Source organism: Lissotriton helveticus, chromosome 2_1, assembly GCF_964261635.1.
Source record: "Lissotriton helveticus chromosome 2_1, aLisHel1.1, whole genome shotgun sequence".
In the NCBI taxonomy this organism is placed as follows: Eukaryota; Metazoa; Chordata; class Amphibia; order Caudata; family Salamandridae; genus Lissotriton; species Lissotriton helveticus.
The window spans coordinates 1,654,153,086-1,654,168,382 of NC_136059.1; the positions used below are offsets into that span (position 1 = coordinate 1,654,153,086).

Genomic DNA, 15,297 nt, shown 5'->3' on the forward strand with positions numbered 1-15,297 from the left:
TCAAGAAAAAGATTTGTAGAAACATTGGATTGAAAGAGAAAAAAATACCATTGAAGAGTGAAAGAAAAGGAAAAAAAACAAGACAAAATTGTATTTCCTTATCTCCATTGCATTCCACTTTACTTAACTTTAATTGTAATGTCTGGATACATGTCCATACAGCTTGAACAGCATGAATAGTGCATGTTGCCAATTCTGATTTCACACTGAGAAAGGAGAATAGGCCCGTTTAGGCTTCACACCCACACGGCAGTGCTGTGCCAGCTTTATCTTTCAACACAAACACTGATCTAATGTACACAAAATTACCACAGGCGATAAGGTTATGTGTTTGCGCAGCTAGCAGCAGATTTGTGCAAACAAAACACTTGGCGGCACGCAAGGTTAACCTGTCTGTTTTCTACTCTTGTGTGGGCCTATATCTGAAGCAGTGTGTCTCTTTGGGCCACCTGCACTTAAGTCAGAATGCCTCCAAGGAAAGGATGGCGATTATGGAATAAAGGATCTTTGAGATTTCACACTGCTTATATATATATTACAGTGGCGGTCGCCACTGTGTAGTTATAGTTAGGCCAGAGTTTCCAGAGGAGGAGCGTTTTTGTTTCTCTAATAACTTTGGCACCTTTTGACAAGTCTTCACAAAACTTTTGTATGTATGTACATACATATACATATATACACACACAGATATATATATATATAAATACATATATATATATAAAGAACTCTTTCTATGAAAAAACAGACCTAACTAAACTCCCTTGTGGCAACGGCCACTAGGTAATATATATGTGTATATATAGTATTATTAGTATTTGAAAAAAAAGCATGTTTACAAAAAGATAAAATACAATAAGGTGTGAAATATGCTCCATGTGTAAGCTATGTTTGAACACAATATGCAGTCGACTGATGCAAGGGCCAGAAAGTTTTGCAGTGACATGTGATACGGGGTCACTGGTGCTGAGTGTTGCAAATAATAAATGGCCTTAGCTGAAGATCGCACTATCAGTCTTAAGAGGGTATTTTCATATGGCTGAGAATATGACACCACGTGGTACGCAACATTTATGGGAGTGACTACCATGCTGGAGAATGGGCCACTATTACTAGCAGGCTCTAAGAATAACAAGCAACCCACATGCCTGGGTGCATGCCACCGAGACATTCCAAATGCAAGGCTTGTGCTTACCGTGCTTACCCTCCTATAGATATTCGAACAGATCACTCTGGTTCCCTACTTACTGACAATTCTTCTAGTGAGCAAATTGTGATCGCATGAGCATTCCTGAAATGCCCGAAATTTCAGTGTTGGAGATCTACACCAACTGTCTAGTCTTTGCTCAATCACACCGATATTTCTGTTCAGCAGTGCCGCTGACGACAAGCAGGGACAGAGCTGGCATGCTGCCACACTTCCTTCTGGAAAAAGGGGTGGGGAGGAAATGTGCATCAGGTCACCCAAGGAGATCCATTACATTTAAAAATAAGGGGTGTGGAGTGGTTTGTGCTTCTGAACTATGCTAGAGTTCTCTCATACCAACCACTCCACATTAAGAGCCGCCCACTGGAAGGCGAGAACACAACTACTTCGTCTTGTCATCGAGCCTTCCTACAGTAGCCGTGTGGCATTTCTTGCAGCAAAGTGAGGCGCTAATAAGTTTAGCCAGCGCATCAGTGAAATTTTCAGGGTGATCATGAAGATGCTTCAGTATGCTGCAGAGAGTCTTTTGCTTTGTTTACTCAGGTCCTCTATCTACCCTAGCTGAAACCTGTTAGTTGTTCTGCAACATACAGTCTAAATCATGGCCATTTGAAAATTTACAATTGGATACCGTGTTCATTTCTTACAAGCTGTGGTCGTCTTTGGCAAAAGTCAATAGTCACTAACTGCAAGGCGGAGCTAGAAGATTGCACTAATCACCTCAGTTAAACACTACACTCACAACTGTGAATGACCAGTGTAGATAGATATTACAACTTGTTACGTTGGATGTCACATGATGTGAGGGAACCTCATCTAACACCTTTCCAACGAGTTGTATTAATCGTCAACTAAAGATTTCTAGTCTTGCCTCCCCATCAAGAATCAAGAAGGAACTTAAATTCACTGTCCCACAATATTAACAGGGAATCACTGATAAAAGGGTGAAACAGACTTGGGGTTCCTCGAACCCTCTTGTGCTGGATTGGAGAGGGGGTACAGGAACTTGGTTTGTCTTATGCAATATGCGAAGGTTTTGTAGGTGAGACAAAACGTTTTGATTGTATAATCTACCTCCTCATTGGTCTTCGCATTGGACAGGTATGCACAACAGCCAGTGGCAGCTCGCACAGGTAACGGTGTGGGGCGGTGAGGCGGGGCTGGGTTGAGGGGTAGTGGAGTGTGACATACGACAGGAAAGTGGAGAGTAAAGAAGATAAATAAATAAAAGCATGTACTTTGCGGTCTCAGCATCGCCGACTATGCGATGCTGCGAGAGCAAAGTAAGTGCTTTTATTTATTTATTTCTTTACTCTCCATTTTCCTGTCATATGTCACACTCCACTACCCCCCACCCAGCCCCGCCGCGTTACCTGTGCGAGCCGCCACTGACGGCTGCTATATGCGCTTCATCTGTTGTGCGCAAAATCCTGTTTTCTACAAATACAGCCAGATATTATGGAAAATATGGGAGATACATAAACCACTTTTCATTGCTAACGCATATATAAACCAACTCTTATGTGTCCTGATAACCTAGCCTGTCTTGAGAAAGCACCAGGACATTCTGAGAGCCCAAGTGAAACACTGGCACTTAATATTTGTTAAGCACCCTATAACGTTACCTACAAATTACTCAATTATTATACCTAGAGAGAAGAGCTTGACCTCGAAACACAAAGATCTATCACTAAATCACCTAGGTCTTATCTACTTCACGGCATCGTTCCACCACTTACATAGCCACTGCAGACCAAGCGCTTGACCTACAGTGGTTATACTAGAGCCAGGAGAAACCTCATATCAATGACAAATAATTACTGAACACAAATCAACAATACAAACACAATATTTTACATGTCCTGCCCCTGAATACCGCAGCAGCCTGGTCCCCTCCCTCCAAACCGTCAAAGAGCAGCCCCTCCTGCGACAGGCTCCAGAGTTCTGGGTACTCTCCATTGTTTCAATGGGGGTGAGCACATACAGATTCTGTCCCCACCCGCTCCTCTCCCAGGAGCAGGCCTAAAAACTGGCTAATTGCCCTACTGAGTGGAGAGCCCTTTGATCCTCTATCAGGGTAAAAAGCTTGGCCCAGCAGGGTAATTCAAATGCCCGAATCTCATAAGGAGTTATGGCCCAGAAAAATCATAAATCTTGAAGTGCCACATATGTGGAAATTCAGCATCCCTTTATATCATAATATTGGTGCATCAATCGAGTTTCTAGGGATAACCATGGTGAAACTATAGTTTGGTGCAGATTTTGCCCATACTGTATAGGGCTGTGAAGGACTCACACTTTTCAGTAATCACTACAGATGTGCATGCTCCCACTATTAATGCCCCCTCCATTATAAGTCCTGCCCATGTCACCACCAACCCCTGAAGCATCCCTTCTGTAACAGGCTACCTGTGTGCAGAAACCACACACAACTTCACATGAAACCTCTTTGGCTCTCTGACCATACCTTACACATAATCTATTGCCTTGCATTATATTTTACCCCAAGACCCACCATACACTTGTTGTTTTCTATAATCCTTAGCCTTTCCCTATACTTTCCTAGCTCCTACACCTGTCCCTTTTCTCAACCCTTACACTAAACTTAAATCTCACAATAACCCTTCTCTAAGACCTTTACCATACCCTTTTCTTTAACCTAATGCCTATTCCTACCCTACCACAAAGTTTAGCTTTTATTACAATTACAATTACTCGTTGACATTAATGGTTAACAAAGTTTTACACTGACTTTGTTTGGATAATTTCTTATGGGGTGATTCTTTATTGCAGCATTCTCTGTCATTAAATGTACTACACTGAAGAAGTTCCTTTACTATGTCAACTTTTCACAATGATAATCGTTCAAAACAATCAACAACCAGGTTTTTCAAACCCAGCAGCTAGTCAAAATCACAGGAATAATATACACCTACAATTGGGTCACTAAGCGACATACGCTTGTGGAAAAAGAATACTAGAATTTGCGGATGAAAAAACTAAAACAATTGTTTCGGTCCAGAACTTTCAACAAATGGCTGAACCTACACCCCCTTTATCACTCTTGGTGAAGATGTGACAATTACTTCTTTGCTCTTCTGCTCCTTTGACAAAGCTCTTCCAGCGCAGGTGCATTGAATCCCATATTAAGATCAGTCTTTGCCCCTAAAGTAAACTAGACCGCAGTGTACAAGTTGGCTTTCATCTTTGCATCTTCTACATATGACAGCACTGTCCAAGGAGAACCCCTTTTCGGACTAGAGATTTCACCTGCACTGTACGCTCATACCAATTCTTGACAAGGCATTGGTAGCGTTCTGTCTAGAAGTGGCACCAACTGGGCGAAATTTGAATTATGCTGGCATAATTAAGGAATTTCTCGCTTTACTTGTTAATTGGAATTCACGAAATTACGCCAATGCGCTTCTTTGTGTAATTAGGTGTTGTTCATAGTAAAAATGTATAGCGAATAGTGCAATTAGTGGTATCACCCAGGAACAACAGAATTTGAGTGGCTGCTGTTCGTGGTGCTCTTATCTGCATCCTCATTACAAAAATTGACGTGAGAATGCATTTCACACTAAAATAAATAGCACAAAATGATGGATTTGCATTTTGGGTAATTTTGTAATTTCACATAATTACACGAAAGCAGATTATACACATTTTGTACACCTTCAGAAAATAATATTTGTTCTTAGTTATGACATGAAAGAGGTAAGTGTCCCACAGCAGTAGGAAAGGAATGGAGAGTGAGAAATTAAATTGAAATACCTTATTTTATGTCTGTGTTTTAAGGTCAAATTTCATCTGACACAATTCCTTTAAATCAACAAATCGCATATCGTCAATGATTAATTAATCTTTATATCATGTAACATTTTACACTCTTACTTATCTCTCTGAATATAGTGGCAGCTGGGCTCGCCAAATCAAGTAATAAAATGAAGCATTCTTTTCAGAAAAACAACAATAAATATGCATGAGGCCAGTTCACACAGGATGTATGACGGTACGACGCGTACCGTTTCAACGCGTGCTTTTACAATGCGTCTTTAACAACGCAAGTCATTACAACGACTTGCGCTGTTGGGCGCGGATAGTGAATAGTATAATTTACTATTCTAACACCAGTCCCCGTGGATAGTAGGGAAGGTGTTGGAATAGTAAATATACTATTCTTTATCCTTTAGCGCCCTCCAGAGCAAGTCGTGGTTACGACTTGCATTGTAAAGGACGCGTTGTAAAAGCACTGCGGGGTAACATCCGCGTTGAAAAGGATGTTCCCCGTTCACACAGCATGAATATGATTGGAACGTTTTTTTGTTTCGTCATTCGGAAAACATGATTGGATTTTAGCATGTGGGTATCTTGCCAAGCTAGGCCCCAAATTAGAGCTTAATGTGTAATTCAGCAGTTCAGAATAAATCCGTTTGACTGTTCTGTGAGATGTGAGAATATGATTCAGACTTTTAGTTCCCTCGCAATCACTGACAAACTGTAAAGCAATGTGGTCCAGAAATAAAAATAAACACTTCAGCATTGGAGCAGTTTTATCCTACTAGGGCAGTGGGTCATCCTTGCTTTTTGGGATTTACTGTCATTTCTTCACAAACCTTTTGTACAATCGCGGGCAACATGTATATCTAAAATCAGCACTGGTGAAACCCAAGTCACATATATATATATATATAAAAAGACACTACAAATCTAACTCCAAATTCTAGTACTTCATGTTGAGAACCTTAAGCGTAAAGCACAACAAGTTGTGGAAAGGATTCATCACAAGCTGGTATCTCACCCTTCTGCTTCACTTCCACACCTTGTAGAAGTAGAATGAACATGTGAGCTGGAAATAACACAAGGTACAACCACAGATATGTAAGCTAGGCAAAGCACTCTGGAGCACAGAGGAAAAGCAGAACCTCTAGGCAAGCACAGGCTGGGTTCATGGAGCCACGATGCAGCATTACAGATGAAGGCTTGTAAGACCAGACCGGGTTGGAGCATGGGGTGGTTAGGCAATGCCACGCTTAGACTCCTAATGAATCTACATACATCCAATTTAACCAGAGGTGCAGAGCCTGCTCCAGCGCGACACGTTCCCATCTCAAGATGAGTACGTGCACCATGTGGTAGCAGGCTTAATGCTTATGAACAAAGCATTACAAAAGCATAGGGTAAGTGGACGAATTCATGACTAGCCAAGGAATGGCAATGCTAAAACAGTGCTTCATGCAACAGAAATGGAGGTAGCTTTCAAAGAAAAAAGACAAACTGAGATGAGACAGAAAAGAACACAAGTAAAGAAAGTATTTGATGAACAAAATAAGTACTTCAATTTTCATTAAAATCGTCCAAAGAGAGCAGTCTATTTGGGGGAATATTGATGAGGAACGTCTATGATGGGTCAGGCGTCGCAGTTTAAGTTTAAATTAAGTTCTTGTGGGTACACTTGAGCGGGTCTCTAGCTCTTGTGATATACTTCTGGACTAGGTTGAGGGATTTTTCAAGATATCAGAACCATGGTGGCTAGTTGTTTCAAAATGAAGGAATCTGGTCAGAAATTGGAACACAGCCAAACTCTCCCTGTAACATTATGATCAATATCTTTGCTGACAGAAACAAGGGTCACTAAAACATTTTATACTGGGAGAAGTAAAGCCTTTTCACAGGATTCAAATAGAAAGAGCCAATGTCTCAGCCAATGTCTCAACCTGGCCAAACAGGGAGTAGGAAGAGTAGAAGGACCAGATAAATCATCGCTAGTTTTTAATTGAGGGCATGTTTTGAGAAGCGCAACCTAAAAGTAGATTAGGGATGTACAACAACTGGACACAGCTACCCAACAATAAGAAGTACATTTGTGCCTCACGTTTGTGCACAATTGTGCCATACAAATCTTACCTATAAGAGCTTGGAAACTACAGCCTCCCCATCTTATTGTGTGCCAGTGGAGATCGGAACATTGTTCGCTTATACTAAATTTATCACTAATTTGACTGATTGACAATAGCACGTACCCAGTGACATTCTACATCTAGTGTCCTCTATCGTAACACTACTGTCAGGAAAATCTTGATGATGGATTTAACATTTGTCAGCAAAGTAACCTCACTGGGTAATTCAATAAGATCAGGATGTAACACAGATAGGACATGCAGCAAGAACCTGAAATTAAACATAAAAGTGGAGCTAAACTAATGGCAAGTAGGTAAAAAAAATGACAATTCGACAGAGGTTTTATCTTTATATGAATGTGAGAAACAAACTCTAAGTTCAAGCACTGCATTGGATATTTTCTGTGGCTTATATAAGGAGCAATTGCCTTTTTGGTGAGAATATACTTTGGATTGGATTATATTAAATGTTGATCAGGTCATTAACATTGATGATATAGCTTTGACAATATGGTTTATGAAGTCTAATAAATCAACTGAAGCAGATGGAATTGCTATTGAAATTCATCAGACTTTTCAGAATTGCCATGTCATCATATGTGACAATGACTTAATGAAATTGAGAGGGGATTAGCAATGAAATCTATAGGAATAGCATTAATCCCACTGATCACAAAAGCAGGCAAGGGTTGCATCAAATGATATACTTTTAGGCGCATATCCCTTTTAAATGTCAGTATTAAAATCTTGTAAAAATCTTTTGCTCTAAGATTTAGAAAATCAGGTCTATAGCTTCTACATGTGTTAATTTGTATTTCATGTTCCTGATAAATACTGAAAATGTGAATATATCTGATAATACAGATACAATTGTTGAATATTAGGGTTTTTCTTTTCATCTTGCGCATAACATACCCCTTGACAAACAATGCCTTTATATGTAAGCAACTCGTTTGCTAAAATGTATAATTTTTGCATGACCGACATAAATTTTTCTCAATAAAAATGCTTGAAAAAGATGTTTTTAAGATATGACTGAAATAAAACAGATGTCATTGTTCTAGGATTAACAATTATGGGTATTGCGCATCCATTGATTTACGAAGATAAACAATGAAATTATGTCCATTCAAAAGGTTGATTCTCGCATAGATTACATGTTTAATCGGTATGTTACACCTACAAAGCAACTTTTACGTAGCATTCCGTTACAACGCAGATTTTACAACGCGGGATCCATTACATCGGATGTCATTACAATGCATGGCATTACATCGCAGATGCTATTACAACGCATACTATTACATCGTAAGTATTTAATTTTTTTTTATTTCATTTAATATTATTTAATTGATTTAATTATTATTAATTATAAAAAAAATTTTATTTTAGTTTTTAAATATTATAAATTAAATATAGTGATTTTTTAAATAAGTATGAGTATAGGAGTATATGTTTTGGGGTACTGAGGTATATGTTTTGGGGTGTTTGGGTATTTATAGGTTTTAGGGCAGGGTTTGGGTTTTGGGGTACAGGGGTGTTTTTAGGTTTTAGGGCAGGGTTTGGGTTTTGGGGTACAGGGGTGTTTTTAGGTTTTAGGGCAGGGTTTGGGTTTTGGGGTACAGGGGTGCTTTTAGGTTTTAGGGCAGGGTTTGGGTTTTGGGGTACAGGGGTGTTTTTAGGTTTTAGGGTAGGGTTTGGGTTTTGGGGTACAGGGGTGTTTTTAGGTTTTAGGGCACAGGGGTGTTTTTAGGTTTTAGGGCAGGGTTTGGGTTTTGGGGTACAGGGGTGTTTTTAGGTTTTAGGGCAGGGTTTGGGTTTTGGGGTACAGGGGTGTTTTTAGGTTTTAGGGTAGGGTTTGGGTTTTGGGGTACAGGGGTGTTTTTAGGTTTTAGGGTAGGGTTTGGGTTTTGGGGTACAGGGGTGATTTTAGGTTTTAGGGCAGGGTTTGGGTTTTGGGGTACAGGGGTGTTTTTAGGTTTTAGGGTAGGGTTTGGGTTTTGGGGTACAGGGGTGTTTTTAGGTTTTAGGGCAGGGTTTGGGTTTTGGGGTACAGGGGTGTTTTTAGGTTTTAGGGTAGGGTTTGGGTTTTGGGGTACAGGGGTGTTTTTAGGTTTTAGGGCAGGGTTTGGGTTTTGGGGTACAGGGGTGTTTTTAGGTTTTAGGGCAGGGTTTGGCTTTAGGGTATTAATATTATTAATTTAATTTAATTTCATTATAAAAAATATGTACATTAAACTAATTACTTTTTTTAATTAAATTAAATTAATTACAATTTTTATTATATTTACATTTATTAAATAGATATTATTTTATTAAATTAAATTAATGACAATTTTTAAATGTCTTTTAATTAAATTATTGAAAAAAAATTAATTACAATAAACTAAATAACATTTTAAAAAAAAAGTCAACTTACCTATACTTACGATGTAATGCCATGCGTTGTAATAGCATCTGCGATGTAATGCCATGCATTGTAATGACATCCGTTGTAATGGATCCCGCGTTGTAAAATCTGCGTTGTAACGGAATGCGTTGTAATACAACGCGTTGTACTGACACCAATCCGTTTAATCAGCATCTCCTTTTACCCTAACAGTAGCTTTGCAATATAACATAACTGTCCAAAGCACCTTAAGAGAATAGTGTTATCATTTGAGCCTTTCTACATCATGTTTCCTCAGTGCTGGTATTTGAACCCACAGCCCCTTGAACTTGAATGAACAACAGTATGGCCTACCTTGGTCTTAGGCAAAAGTTATAAGGCAGTTGGGAATGTGAAACTTAAAAGTAAAGCAAGAGGAAAATAGAAAGAATGCAGAGGAAGAGACATGCTTCATAGAGTAGCCAGCACTAAAGGCACAATGCTGGTTTGGTATGCATGCTGCAGACCTGCCTTCGAGGCCGCAGGCAGCAGATTCATACCCATCATCTACCGCAGGTTGGCAGTGGGGTCTTTGGTGGTTATTGCTCTAGCCATGCAGGTGGAGGGAACGCACCACCTGAGAACAGGAAGGCTTTTCTCACCCCTCGATGGTAAACCTGCTGCTGCTGGATGAGGATCCATGGGGAAGAAAGGGGGCGGGCCACCTTGCAACTCAGGCGGAGATGTGTGCGGGTGCTCATCTTCACAGGAAGGGAGAAGAAATAATGAAAAGACAAGAGAGATAGTCACAGGGATGAATGCTCCAAGTGAAGTGGTAGACTGCTTCATTGCTACCTGTTAGAAAGTCATCATTGCAGGCATTAGAGATTACCCACAGCAACATTTCGGAAGCATGATTATCCACACACAGATGATCTGTAGCTTGAGTTTGCATAAATCACACAGCTACTGCAGGTTGCTTCTAAAAGGCATCACAATCAGAAAGTGACTCTGGAGAGGAACAGAAGTTTAACAAAGTAAATGTAAATGAAAAACTACCTTAAAGCAGCAACAGTCGACGTTACCCATCAGAAGCTCCTGCGTCCTCCACAATAATCTGAAACGCCCAGTACAGCCTAAATATCAGTTTAAAATGTGCCATTTGCTTCTCTTTTTCTTCCTTTAAGGGAGTGTTTTGCTCATTCCCACAGTCGTCTTACAAACTAATGGGTTTATTTAGAATTTTAGCAACACAAAAAGATATTTGGAAGACAGGGACTCTGTCATAAATGTGGCTGGTGAATACCCTGCGATCCATATTACAATTGCCATTGACTAATATGCACTTGTAATGTGGCAGACTGGACACGCACCATGTTTGTGACAGAGTGCGGTACCTGTCTGCCAAGCTCTAAATTAGGCCCTAAGTTTTGGTTTTTTATTGCTCATTTCTAGTCCCTAGAGATCTTTAATGGGGTGCACATGCCTGTTGCGCCCCCAGGGCACTTTGTGTAATATGGCCCCAGGAGGTCAAAATATGTCTAATTGGGTTGGACCAGAGAAAAGACTATTTACAAAGCTAACAAGCAGCAAGATTGGCTGTTGATTCACGATGCAGATTTAAAAAAAAGTTCTAGTTTCTTAGCACAGAAGAGAAAACGACCAATGGAAAGTGCATATAAAAACTAGAAATTAAGCTTCAGTTCCTAATTAAAAAAATTGCAATTCTGCATTTAATACAAATGTGCTTCTCTCACCACCTAGGAGGGGCTCTAATAACTGGGGTCAAAGCAGAAGAAAAAGTCACTAAAGCGCCCAGGTTGTTCTTGGAACTGTATCATCAGTGCACCTCATCCCGGCCTGAACCTTCTTTCCTCTTCGCTGTTTATAGTTTAGCAAGGCTAGCTTTCACAGAGAGTACTGAAGATCCTGCTTCATCTCTCTGTTCTCTTTTCTTAAGTTTCATGGACAGCATAGTCCACGTGGAGCAGAGATTAAACACAAAGTGCACATTCCAGCATATCGCCTCGGAAGCCATATGGAGTGGCTCTCCACTGACCAGACTGAAATTACCTTTCAGTCACATTCTATTGCCAGGTGGGAAGGAAAAATATGATGTAAAGATTTCACATACTCATTCAAGAATGATGGAGGAAGGTTACCCTGAGGCATTTCGTCTGTGACAGTCAAGATCTGGTACATGGTCTGTGGGCCAACTTGGAGTCGTGGTTGGTGTTTTTTGTGGCAATTCTCCAATGGCCTGGTGCTCTCAAGACGTATTTAGTCTTTCCTTCATATTCGGGTCCACTTTCCATCTCTGCTAGGCCATCATTCAGGCCAATAGGCTCCCAATCCAGCGTCAGCTCTCGCAAGCAGATACATTCCATATCACTAAGGACCAACTCTGTAACCCTCATGGATAAAGCTTTCTTCTACACTTGTTTGACAATGACATACATCAATGTTGTGGCGATGCCAGTGTGCGCTATTACTTCAGTCAAATGCATTTTGCTGTTAAACATTTCGAGGCCTCACTAGCACAAAATATTGCTTAGGGCTGTCCTAAGTACATGCCAGCAGCTGTCCAAGTGCATGCTGCCAACTCTGGTTACATCATAGCAACTCTCGGAGTACATTCTAGCAACTCTGAGTGCATGCTAATGGCGCTCCAAACGCGTGCTAGTGACTCTTGCGTATATGCAAGCGACTGAGAACTTGCTACAACTCTCCATGTACATTTTAGCAACTCTCCAAGCACATTCTAGTGACTATTGAGTACATGCAAGTGACTGAGCATACACTACCGACTCTCCTTATACATTTTAGCATCTCTCTGAGCACATGATAGTGACACTGAGTACAGGCTAGTGACCCCGGAGTTGTTGCTGGAAACGGAGTAAATGCAAGCAAGTCTCTTGAATACATGCTAGTGACTCTCCAAACACATTCTAGCTACTCTCTAATGCCTTCTGTACTCACTGGCTCATGCTGGAAAATACGATTGCCCAGAATGGGGAAAAGACACCGTTTTGTAGACTTGCCCATTAGCCGCACTGTGATTTACCAAGTCACGTGGAAGTTGTAAAAAGCTCAAAACTGACAGAATTTAGGAGGATTATAATTTTCTATCTGGACACGAGCAGTTCCTTGCTAGAGTTGCATTTACCGTGAAGCTTCCTGGGGATACCGCATACTCAAGGTGCTAAACTAACCAGAATTGGCAGAATGAAAAAAAAATAAGCTTAGGATTAGTAAAAGTCAAAAGCGAGTGTACGGCCTCGGACATCACGAGGCGGTGAGAATCCATCACGAGGCGGTGAGAATCCATTGCCAGGGCATAGAATGTAGCCCATATTCCATGGTCAGAGGCCGCATGGTGTTTGTAGATCTTAGAAACATTAACACAAAACGTTTGGTCGTCCTGTGGTGTTTTTTGTTTGCTACAAGCTAAAATTGTGGGGTGGTGAGTGCTAAAACCTTGGTCTTCAAGGGATGTTCAGGCAGACGTCTTGCTACAAATGAAGAAATTAGAAAACAAACACATAAATTCAGAGAATTGCAATGAAGAAATTCTGATACTAGATAACTCTGCCTCATTTGTTACTCTGCAGGCAGTCCCTTTGACTATAATTTTTCCAGAAACCTGTTAAACAGTGGTTTCTTCAGTCCTCGCATGAAGAGTTGCTCTAAATACAATAATCCCTACTTTTCTTCGTTGGATTGAAGGACGGCTGTGACAAAGGACCTCACTGAAAAAATCCTCTGCTTTGAAGACCCCACAAGGGGAGTCACCTGCTCATGGGAAGCTCAAATTATATTTTGCTTACTGAGTTGCTGAGTGAGCACACACCACCCCTCTGGTGGCATTTGGTACCTATTAAATAATAGGCTTTTCCGTGTCTAAATATACGCTCAAGGAACGCCTATAAAAATAATCATGCCAGTGTCCTGCTGGCCAGTTACTTGATACCAACTAGACAGCCATCTCCTGTTCGAGGAGAGGGTACTGCCCATTGGTTGACAGGACGGACTGTCCATGGTCAACCGCTGTAGTGAAGGTTAAGTCAAGGTCACTGATCACGTCAAGCACCGACATGGAAATAGAGAGATGTGCAAGCTCATTGGGTAGGGTCAGGTGTGTCTTTTCCTCATAGGCCTGTCCAAGAGCAGCTGTAAAAATACAGTGCTTCCTTTTCCATCACTACCTTCACGGTGTCCAAGCCCTTGCTTTGAATGACGTTGTTTTGGACAGCTGTACACTCGGAATCGCGCCATTTGGCGATAGAAGGCTGTTGCGCACGAATAAGGCGATGTCACATTAGCAATACAATATAGTTATGATGCCATTGAAAACACAGTTTAAAACAACTACATATCAATCTAGAAACCACAAAAATACGTACCGGCAAATACTGAGGGCATTTCTTTTCCAGGCTCCTTCTGAACAGACTTGTTTTCAGTGCTTTTCCGTAAAAAAGACATTTTCTAAGATGTCGCGATGCTAGCAAACAATCTACAATCTGGTAGCAATAGTTTAAAATGCCCACCCAGGATATTTTTTTTTTTTTCATTTGAGGTATTCCTAAGCAAGCTAGTAAACGAGTCACCAGAGATAGTAAACATTTCTTTCAGATACACATTTTTTTCTATTCTTTATTCTTTAAGAAAAGTTTCTTTATGGGTAATGTACCTCAAATTTAAAAAATCCAGACTACGCGTTTGTCATGAGAACTGGAAATGTACAGTCTCTCTTTCTGGACCCAGAAATTAACCAGGCTAAGCCTGAAGCCTCTTCTACAAGGGATCAGTTTTAGGTTAGACCTGTATGGAGCTCGCATCATTCATCGCATACATATTGTATTCTATGCTTACTTTAAGGAACAACAGGTCCGCCTCCTTCACCAACTGGCTTCTTTTGCTACGGGAACTTCAGTTACTGGCTTAAAATATTGTCAATCACAGCTTGGACAATAAAAACTTAAGACTTTGCTTTACTTTTCCATATTGCCCAACTTGGACTATTCTTTTGCTTGTTACAAGAAGTAGTTTGGTCTCACCGTTTTTCTATTGGCTGTTTGAATGTGTCCTTTCACCTCCACGGGAATGCATGAGGGGCTATACTGCATCTAAAAACCAGTCACCGAGCTGCCGGCAGCAATGGGAAAGCAAGTGCTGACAAAGCACCTGAAAAATAGAAGCTACAGAAAAGAAAGCAACCTCTTTGCTGTTGCTTCCATATTTGCAGTTGCTCTTGTCTGCACTCAGTTCCCGGTGCTAAGAGACAAAAGCTCTGACAAAGCCAGTAGGTCTCATGTTTGCCCAATTTATAAATCATAGTGATGTAAATCCTACTGGCTTTGCCATTGCTTGCTTTTCACTGAGTATATGCAATATAATTCGTCATGTTCTATTTTATCATGCAGGCAAGTTTCTTTTGAGTAAGGCAAGTTGGAATAACATGCCTCCTACGCTGCAGGCATCAGAAATAGGCTATTGGTTTTACACTAACACCCTATTGTCCTTGCTACCCTTACACTGGTATGTACATTCAACACAATTTAAGTGCACATCACTAGCTTGCACATGTAGGTTTCCTCCAAAAATCCTATTTTTGGCTCTGAAATAACCCTCTCGGCTGTATTTTGAGGATAAGGCAGCACTAATGTACAGGACAGGACTTTTACTCCAGTTGCTGGTGTGTCACAGTTCAACACCCCTTCCCATGGGACCAAGCAATGGTCTGTAGTTATGTTTGACATCAATTAACTGGAATACATGGAACATCAGTCAACTATGGAGGTTGAGATTAGTAACAACATCAAAGC

At 40.6% G+C, this 15,297-nt stretch overlaps 1 protein-coding gene across 4 annotated transcripts in view; it reads right to left on the reverse strand.

Moving 5' to 3' along the window:
• Window positions 1-15,297, reverse strand: part of NPNT (nephronectin) — a 280,509-nt gene that overhangs the window by 143,646 nt on the left and 121,566 nt on the right. For 2 of the 4 annotated variants that reach the window (XM_078676612.1, XM_078676610.1), the window contains one exon: window positions 10,135-10,233. The exons of the other annotated variants lie outside the window; for them this stretch is intronic. In XM_078676612.1, the coding sequence (XP_078532738.1) occupies window positions 10,135-10,233 (99 nt within the window). The remainder of the gene's footprint in view (window positions 1-10,134; window positions 10,234-15,297) is intronic. 4 annotated transcript variants of the gene reach the window in all.